At 37.9% G+C, this 10,150-nt stretch overlaps 1 protein-coding gene across 2 annotated transcripts in view; it reads right to left on the bottom strand.

Annotated features, from left to right (window-relative positions):
* Positions 1 to 7,764: 7,764 nt before the first annotated feature.
* LOC101989268 (zinc finger protein 883-like) overlaps positions 7,765 to 10,150 on the bottom strand; it is a 13,171-nt gene continuing 10,785 nt past the window's right edge. For both annotated transcript variants that reach the window (XM_013355435.2, XM_005371841.3), the window contains exon 5: positions 7,765 to 9,752. In XM_013355435.2, coding sequence (XP_013210889.1) covers positions 7,912 to 9,752 — 1,841 coding nt within the window. In that variant the 3' untranslated portion in view covers positions 7,765 to 7,911. The remainder of the gene's footprint in view (positions 9,753 to 10,150) is intronic.

Genomic DNA, 10,150 nt, shown 5'->3' with positions numbered 1-10,150 from the left:
CAGCAACCACATGGTGGCTCACAACCATCTGTAATGAGGTCTGGTGCCCTCTTCTGGCCTGCAGGCATACAAGCAGACAGAATACTGTATAAATTATATATATATATATATATATATATATATAATATATACATGTATGTGTGTGTGCTCCTATGCTAATCTCATTATTTGATATATCAGATAATACTAAGAGTCAAGAAGTCTTCCTCTTTTGTATTTGTATTTTTAGTATTTAAAGTAGCAGCTTTGCAGTTTTTCTCTGCAGTTCTGATAGAATCCTGTCAGTTTGATCATGGGTTCTTTTAAGGGTGGTATTTTATACCTGTTTCAATCACATTCCTCCTGATGTTTTGTTTATATATCTATTTCATGATGTTTAACTTTGGTGTATTATATTCACTGAGCATGTCATATTTATCTATTTCAATTAGAGTTTCCAATTTAATGTAACAGAAGTCTTTAAAGTCAGTAAACAAGTAATTCAGTTGAACATTTGTAGACTGTGCATTTACCTTGGGTAATTGTCAAGACATAATCAGAGGATGGGTAGGAGTGGCAAACATGTTTAATCCCAATACTCCTGAGGCAAAGGCAGGCAGATCTTTGTGCATTCAAGACTAGCCTGATCTTCAGAGTGAGTTTCATGTCAGCAAAAGCTGCACAGTAAATAACAAAAAATAATAACAAAAATTTATGTAGAGTTGAGCATGGATATGCAATCCTTTAACCCAGTACTGGGGAAGCAGGGGCAAGGGGAACTCTGAGTTCAAGGCCAGCCAGCTCTACATAGTGAGTCTAGAACAGATGGAGGTACACAGAGACATTGTTTCAAAATAAGATTTTATATTGTGTTTTGTATTTTGTATATTGCTCCCTAAGGAATGGCTTTCATGGTACCAGAAGCACCATGCAAGCTTCCAAAGGAGGGAGCCAACCAACAGTTCTAGGCAGCTATGATGCCTATGAAGCAGAACAGCTGTCATCTTGGCACAATAGCCCTAAGGATGCAGTAGTGGCAAGCACACCTTGGTGGAAGCAAACATCTTCCACCATTTTTCATTGGATTGAAGACTGTTGGGTAACAGCCTCAACAAAAATACCTCTTACAAGGGTAGGAGTATGGGAATCAAAAGTAAGCAAAGAGGAGGAAGATGTAAACAAAAATAATAAAACAAAAAACATAGGATACTATTGGGAGTTCCAGTGAATACTGAAATTGCCTGTGTTTAATTTTTCATATACTTTTATACCCCAATATAAAAGGGGAAGAAGGCAACAAAAGACTTCTTTAACATGATACAAAGGACAACTTGAACAGTTAATTGCTTCAACACTTTGAGTCATCAAATCCCCTGAATAAATAAGTGAATGAATGAAAGAAAACTACAGTGTGACACAAAGTAACTGATGTGTGACACTATTCCTGTGGAAACAAAACAACACCTAGTTAATACAGCTAAGAAACAATGATAAACCAAAGGTGGGAACCAACAAAGTCTAACTTGATGAACCAATGAGGTTTATATTTGTTTTTTCTTTTAGGCATCATGTCTGTATTGCATGCATGTCCCTGGTGTTCTCTGTGGCCAGAAGAGAGCACTGGATGTCCTGGTGTTGAAGTTACAGATTAAGTATCCATGTGGGGGTGTTAGGAATTCAAGGTGAGTCTTCAGAAAGAGCAGACAGTGCACTTAACCACTGAGTCATCCCTAAACCCAGTGAAAAAGTGAGTTTTATTGGTGTAACTTACAAGAACATGGGAGATGGATGACTTACAGAGCAGGAAGGACTCAGTGACAACTGCATCACTCTGTGAAGGTGATGTCCAAAGAAGCTGGAAACCTGCAAATCACTGCACAGCTTTCAGGCAGTTCAAGGGAAGTTGGAAGTGTCTTTGATGCCACCCATTACCTCTCCAGGCAGTTTGTCTTTTCTTGTCTGGGCTAGGCAGCTTGACTTCTGTCTGCTTCATGGCTGGTCTGAGCACCTTCTGTGCAGCTCAGATTGTTTAGTGTGTCAGCAGTCCTTATTGATTATATATGCTTGAGGCATGAGTGCATTAGTGAATCTCGCCAGTTTCTGTGACTTCCTAAAGCTATTAAATTACTATTTCTTAGTCTCATGATATTTTCTGTATAATTGAATATTTCAGTTACCTTAGAGGATCCAGTTCCTTTACCTCTGTTTTGATATTCTGTATTTTAAGGAGTTTTCTTCAAGATGGAGGGGTTCAGTCTCAATGGAAACTGATACATAATATTCAGTCCTGCATATGAACTCCAAAAGTTGCCATCTGACCAATGAGCATTTCCCCATCATGTTCATTGCTGCCTTAATGACAGTATCTAGGACATGGGATCACCCCAGATGACCACCAACTGATCATGGGTGAATGAAAAATGTGATAGATATCTACAAAGGTATATTACTTAGCTATAAATAAATGTAAGAAAGCAAAATCTGGATGTAAATAACGGAACAAGAAGATATAATGAGTGTTGTCACCTAGTTCCCAGAGGTCAAACCTGATATGCCCTCTCTCATATGTGGGTCATAGTTTCAACCTTTCTTTTTCTGTGTATGTTTTAGTAAGATTACATGTAGAAGTGAGAAATCTAGAAACAGCCATTAGTAGAGAGATGGGAGAAAAGAGGATGCATATTAGAATATAGGTGATATGAAATTATAGAGGGGGTATTATGGGGGCAGAATACTTAAATTTCAATTTGTAGTCGAGTGATAGCAAGAATGAGGGCTTCTGAAAGGTCAACTCAAGTGAGATGTTCATGAAGAAACTAAACGAAAACCTATCATTTTGCAACCCAAGTAAATAACACAATAATAGAGGATAGCAGAACATACATGTTATAAAAGAATGGGATGTTGGCCCAGGAGGTGGTGATGCTTGCCTTTAATTCCAGCACTTGGGAGGCAGAGGCAGGCGGATCTCTGTGAGTTCAAGGCCAGCCTGCTCTATAAGAAAAACCCTGTCTTGAAAAACCAAATAATAATAATAATAAAAGAATGGGGTATTGGATGATATGTGCTAAATGTTTAGATGGGAGTGGGAAAAAAGAAAGGAGGAAAAGTGGGAGGGTTAATCAAAAGAAAGGATGCATGAAGAAGCCTCATGAAATCCCATTATCTTAAAGGTTAATCTTTGTAAGAAATCAGTGAAGGTTTCTTTTGGACCCTGTATGACTTTAGTAATATGACTAAATAATAGTAATAGTGAAATGACTCAGTCTTCTTTTGTACTTCAATTCTGTCCCAAGCATTTAAAGATGCTTCATGGTATAAAGCCAGGATGTGGCCATCATATAGGTATTGTCTTTCTATATCATCATTAGCTTCTCCAAGAAGTTGACCTTGGAAGATTTCGATAGCTCTAGCTTTACTTCATTGTTCAATGGTCTTAGCTTCTTCTTTGAAGCAGGTCCTCTATTGTAACTGTGGACCAAGCTCCAAGACTGCTGTAACTAATCTAACCAGTCTTTAGGGATAATTCCATTGCAAGTTGATCATGAGTTTAACATTTGCTCTACAAATAGTGAATGCATGCCATCTGAGTCAATTACTTCTGTGAATCTCCTTAAATTTATCATGGCCACAGGAGTCCATTCAGTTCTTACAGAGCCTCTGTCAACTGTCTATTCCTGTAAGGTTACTGGATATATTAAGGCTCATTGTTTGAAAACCTTAGACTGTTCCTCTCTAACTTTATTTTGCAATGCTGAAATAGTTTCTTTAAATTCTTCTGTCTAGATTTGAATATCTCTATGATCTGTTTTATTAAACCCTTGGCCCTCATATCAAACAACTTTTTAAGAGATTAAACCATGAATTATCAAAACAAGAATTACCAAACTGATAATTAAAAGTATGTCAATCCGGGTTGATTATCCTTTCATTTAATTGTTCCATTTTTAAATCCTACATCACATAATCATACAAATACCTAACTTTCTCTACCATAATTGTTCCATTTTTAAATCATACATCACATAATCATACAAATACCTAACTTTCTCTACCATAATTGTTTTTCCCATCTTTTATTGTGGGGAAAAAAACTCGTTTAATTCCTCCCTTTAAGAATTCCCAATTTTCAGGGCTGGAGAGATGGCTAAGCGGTTAAGAGCATTGCCTGCTCTTCCAAAGGTCCTGAGTTCAATTCCCAGCAACCACATGGTGGCTCAGAACCATCTGTAATAAGGTCTGGTGCCCTCTTCTGGCCTGCAGGAATACATGCAGACAGAATATTGTATACATAATAAATAAATATTTTTTTTAAAAAAAGAATTCCCAATTTTCTCACCAAATCTGTTGCTGATGACAATGAAGATGTGAGGCTGACTGCTACTGTGTAGAGCAGTAAAAACCTGACTAGATTTCAAGGCAGCAATCTAGTCTGGCATTACTCCAAGAAGGGGTTTCAGAGAAGCCCTCTAGGAGGGAAGAAAGGAAAACCTGGCTGACAAGGCAGTTACTCAAGCTGTGTGTAGGTCTGGCCTGTGCCGTTGCGTGCAAAGCCACAAACAATTTTTTTTCATAGATTGTACCCAAAATACTGGGTGCCTGATGTAACACGAATTCTAATTGGTATTAATAATAAGAACCAATGCCAGGTGGTGGTGGCGCAGGCCTTTAATCCCAGCACTTGGGAGACAGAGGCAGGCAGATCTCAGAGTTTGAGGCCAACTAGGTCAAAGTGAGTTCCAGGACAGCCAGGACTGTTACACAGAGAAACCTTGTCTCGAAAAAAATCAAAAAACAAATAAATGTTTATTTACTTATATAAAATAATAAAAACCCAGAGACAGATATAGGTGTTAATGCTGAAGGTCGTAGAAGCAGAGTGACCAGTTAATTGAGTTCTTTTACCTCTACCAATGTTCAGACCAATGGGGTGATCCTGTCCTGAATGCCATCTTCAGAATCCATCCGTCTCCACCAAACCTCAGACTGAGCTCCTGTCTCCTTCTGACTTATATTCCTCTCCCCATACAGCCATATCCCTTCCGTCTCTGGTGTGGAACTCCATTGTAGTAAGATTAAAGGTGTAAGCCACTACCACTTGGTCTCTAGTGGCTTAGTTCTGCCTGTCAGGCAAGCTTTATTTGTTAAAGCACAATAAAAGTATCACTATAGTCTTCTGCCTAGGACTTAATGGCAGGGAGGTCCCAGATGCACCCCAAACAAAAGAGGTCATTGCCAGTGCTCTTGGTTAGACACCCTAAGTACATGATGTTGCTAAAGACATCAAACACCTTGGTTGCAAGATAGAAAGACAGCAATCTTGAACATTCTGGGAAACTTTCCTTCCTGGTTACCTTTCATAGACTGCTGACCAAGAAATGATGTCAATGGTCTTAGTTACCCCTGGATTCTGCATCTTACAATAAAAACCTACTAGGCAAGATTTGTGCACTTGTACAATACTAGAATGACTGCTTATGGTCATAACCAACCACTCTCTTGATTGGTTTTGAATCCTGTTTTATAGAGAGGAACTCATGCCATACTCATAAACCAAGGCTTGAGGAATATAGTCCAAGGATAGAACCTATTGATTTTTCATTAATGATCAAGTTGTTAATCTTCCAACTATGTATTTGTTTATAAGTATCACTTTGTTCTACTCTCAACTCTGCTGAAATAAGTCTTCTCTCAGTTGATGGTGAATAATAAAGAGACTCATAACTGTTCTGAAAGTACTATGAAAAAGTAACTGTAATATTGGCACAAATAAAATTTCACTGTGGCTGAGGGAGGGTCCCATGAGTCTACTTTATCTCTATGAGGGTCTACTGGTAGTTAATGGTGGTTATATCATTTTATTTTATAGTGTGGAGTAAATACTTAGACATTTTTCTTCAGTAGTTTGGTATGGGAAGTCCTTCTGTATATATATTGCTTTTATTGAATAATGAGTAAAGAAGCTGCTTTGGGCCTACAGCAGGACAGAACAGAGCTAGGGTGGAGAAAACTGAATTCTGGGAGAAAGGCAAAGTCAGGAGAAGCCATGTAGTCATCACTAAGGACAGATGCACTGGAAACTTGCCAGTAAGCCACAGCCACGTGGCGATACACAGGTGAGTAGAAATGAGTTAATTCAAGATGTAAGAGTTATCTAGAAATAGGCTTAAGCTATTAGCCAAACAGTATTGCAAATAATATAGTTTCTGAGTGATTATTGCGGAACTGAGAGTGACAGAAACCTCTTCCAACAAATTGGTGCCCAACGTTGTTGTCTGAGGTTTTCTGTTCTGCCCTGTTCCCGCAGTCCTTAAGTCTCAAAGAAATTATACAGAGGTCTACATTAGTTATAAACTGATTGGCCTAGTAGTTCAGATTTCTTATTAATTCTTAAAACTTATATTAGCCCATTATTCTTGTCTATGTTAGCCATGTAGCTTGGTACGTTATTCTGTAAGGCAGTCACATCCTGCTTCTTCTGTGGCTGGGTCACGACTCCAGACAGAACTTTCCTCTCCCTAGAATTCTCGTTGCCCCACCTCTACTTCCTGCCTAGCTACTAGTCAATTACCATTTATTTAAAATATAAGTGACAGGGTACAAACCATTTTCCCACAGAACAACATGGGGCCCAAACCCACAACCCTGAGATTAAGAGTCTCATGCTCTACCAACAGTAGTTCAAAATGAATTTTTGATCCTTAGGGATCTTGTTTAGTTTTCTTTTGCCAAATGGAGTTTCTCTGTATAGCCCTGGCTGTTCTGAAATTTCCACCATGGCCCAGGTTGTACTCACTGAGATCCACCCACCTTTGCCTCCTGGGTTCTGGAAATTAAAGGCATGCATCACCAAACTCAGAGTGCGTGAGGATTCTGTTTGTCTCACGTACAGCTCATCTCTTTACAGCTTTTCACCTTCATTATAGTATAAGTTTTAACCCTATTAAAGATTTTGAAAGTGAACAAAAGATAAGTATCTACTAGAACATTTCCTTGTGTTTTATCTCATACTGTATTTGTTTTTATTTTGGTAATTTTAGCATTAGGTCAAGGATTTGTCAAATTCAATGTGTATGGTGGGTGTGATTTCTAGTGAACAGAAATATATGGGAATTATATATGACATGCTTTTATATGCTTTCTCAGAATTATGAATTTTGTGAGGTACAGTACAGAGATCTTTGTCACATATTTTTATGTTACTACCATTTACTTGAGAGGGTATATGTACTTATCAGTTCTGGCCAGGATAGTCTCAGACTAGGTATCTTCTTGCCTCTGCCTCCTGAGTGCTAGGATTAATGGTATGCACTACTTAGTCTACCATTATTATGAATTCTTGAATGTTGAACAAGATGAACAGTTTTTAGGTCATCTTACTTGGTTTTCGGAACAGGAATTCATTATGTAACAGTCTTGGCTATCCTGTAACTAGCTGTGTAGACTAGGAGGATGGCCTCAAACTCACATGTATTCACCTGCCTCTGCCTCCCCAGTGCTGGGATTAAAGGGAGGTGCCATCAGCATTGCCCCACTAAGCTAAATGATTTTATTACAGCTTCCCCAGGGGTCAGAGACATCAATTAGTAGGTAAGAACACTGGTTTCTCTTTTAAAGGACCACGATTCAATACCCAGCACACACATATGAATGAACAACTGTCTGGAAGTTCACTTTTAGTGAATCTCATGCACTCTACTGGCATACACCAGGCAAACATGTAGTGCACAGAAAGTGTTGTAGGCAAAGAACCCAGACACATTTTAAAAAAATTCACACAGCTAGTAGTACACAATTTTATTTTAATATAAACTCTGTCATATTTTTTAAGATTTAAATCTTCTTTAAAGGCTTTTACAAGTTTTTTATATTTATGCTTCTATTGTGTATGATGTTGGGGTTTATAAGCAGAGAATAATGAGAAATGCTACGTCACATCATGAGAATGGTATTTTTCTCTCCAGCGTGAACTCTCTGATGTCTTCTAAGACTCGAAAGATAGATATAAGACATGTCACAGTCTTTGCATTTGTGAAGATTTTCTCCAGTATGAATTTTCTGATGTGCTCTGAGGTAGGAGAACCTAGTAAAAGATTTGTCACATTCCTTACAACTGTAAGGTCTCTCTCCAGTATGGACTCTCTGATGTGTTCTGAGATTTGACATGTGGCTAAATGATCTGTCACATTCCACACATTTGTAAGGCTTTTCTCCAGTATGAAGTTTCTCATGTCTTCTAAGATTTGATATCTGACTAAAGGACATGTCACAGTCTTTGCATTTGTACGGTTTCTCTCCAGTATGAATTTTCTGATGTATTTTAAGACTAGAAATCCGGAGAAAGGACATATCACAATCTTTGCATTTGTAAGGTTTATCTCCAGTATGCATTTTCTGATGGGCTCTAAGATATGAGCATGTAGTAAAAGGTTTGGCACATTCCTCACAACTGTAAGGTCTCTCTCCAGTGTGGACTCTCTGATGTGTTCTAAGATATGAGTTATGGGTAAAGGATTTGTCACATTCCCTACATTTGTAAAGTTTCTCTCCAGTATGAATTTTTTGATGTGCTCTAAGAGTTGAAGACTCAGGAAAAGATTTGTCACATTCCTTACATCTGTAAGGTTTCTCTCCAGTGTGAACACTCTGATGTCTTCTAAGATGTGAGCACTTGATAAAGGATTTGTCACAGTCCATACATTTGTAAGGTTTCTCTCCAGTATGAATTTTCTGATGTGTTTTAAGGGTTGAGTTCACAGTAAAGGATTTGTCACATATGTCACATTTATAAGGCTTCTCACCAGTATGGATTCTGTGATGCCTTTTGAGATGTGATAATTCAAGAAAGGACTTATCACACTCTTTACATTTGTAAAATATCTCTAAAGAATGAGTTTTCTGATGCCATCTAAGAGATGCATAGTGTGTAAATGCTCTGTCACACTCATTGCATTTGTAAGGCTTCTCTCCAGTATGTAGTCTATAATGTCTTCTAAAGTGTGAAAGTTGATGAAAGACCTTGCCACATTCTTGACAACTACAATGTTCCTCAGCAGTATGGATTTTTTGATGTGTCCTGAAACCGGAAAGGTGGGCAAAGGATTTGTCACATTCCTTACATTTATAAGGCTTCTCTCCAGTATGTATTTTTAGATGGCTTTTAAGAGCTGCAGACTGTCGAAATGACTTTCCACATTCTTTGCATTTGTAAGGTTTTTCTCCAGTATGAAGTCTTTGATGTATTCTAAGATTTGCACACTGGTTATAGGATTTGCCACAAAAGTTGCATTTGTAGGGTTTATTTCCATTATGAATTCTCTGATGTACAGTGAGACTTGAGGCAGTACTGAAACATTTCTTGCATTTCCCACATTGGTATGGTTTCTCTTTAATGTAGATTGGTTGTTGCAAAAGACTGTATGTAGAGTCAAAACAGTCATCATATTCTCCCTGCCATTGCTCTTTATTTGCAGTGTAGAGTCTCTGATCTTTATTAATGCTGGAACACAAATTTAAAGATTTCTCACAGTCTTTAGATTTGCAAGGTTCTTCTCCAGTGTGCATGCTGTCATGTCTATATGGGTTTGATGAGTCAACAGAGGCATCCCCGTGACTACTGCACCTGTAGTTATTAGATTTTTTTGTAGTTTCACTTGTTCTATAAACTGCACATGTGGAGGGGTCATGAAGCACTTTGCCACGCTCATCACACTGACAACACTCCTTTTCAGTCTTCACTTGTTGATGGACAGGATCACATTTACAATAGTTCTCTGAAAATGAGTAAAATTCAGAATAATAGAGTTTGGTTCAAGATTAAACATTTCATTAGTGACTGTCACTTTAAGATGTCTCTTAAGGTAAGTCTACCAGGAACTAGACATTTTTTTTATTACTGTAATTTTACGTATTCTCACAAAAACAGCCTAACAGCCTTCAAGTGTCTGTGATTAATAATAGATATCTCATCTTTACAAAAAATGTCTAACAGCACAGGACAGATCATATAATTGAGGAATCAACTTTGGTATACAGTTCACTAATTATATCTAGAAACATGCCTCTATGTTTAAATATTTCTTCTCAGAAATTGAGAAACAGGAGCTTAATTCAATCCCAGGTTCACATTATTTACACTTACTAGTGATAGTCCATGCAGAATACTGTTCAG

Source organism: Microtus ochrogaster, unplaced genomic scaffold (genome assembly GCF_000317375.1).
Source record: "Microtus ochrogaster isolate Prairie Vole_2 unplaced genomic scaffold, MicOch1.0 UNK130, whole genome shotgun sequence".
NCBI lineage: Eukaryota > Metazoa > Chordata > Mammalia > Rodentia > Cricetidae > Microtus > Microtus ochrogaster.
This window is presented reverse-complemented; position numbering and strand designations above follow the sequence as displayed.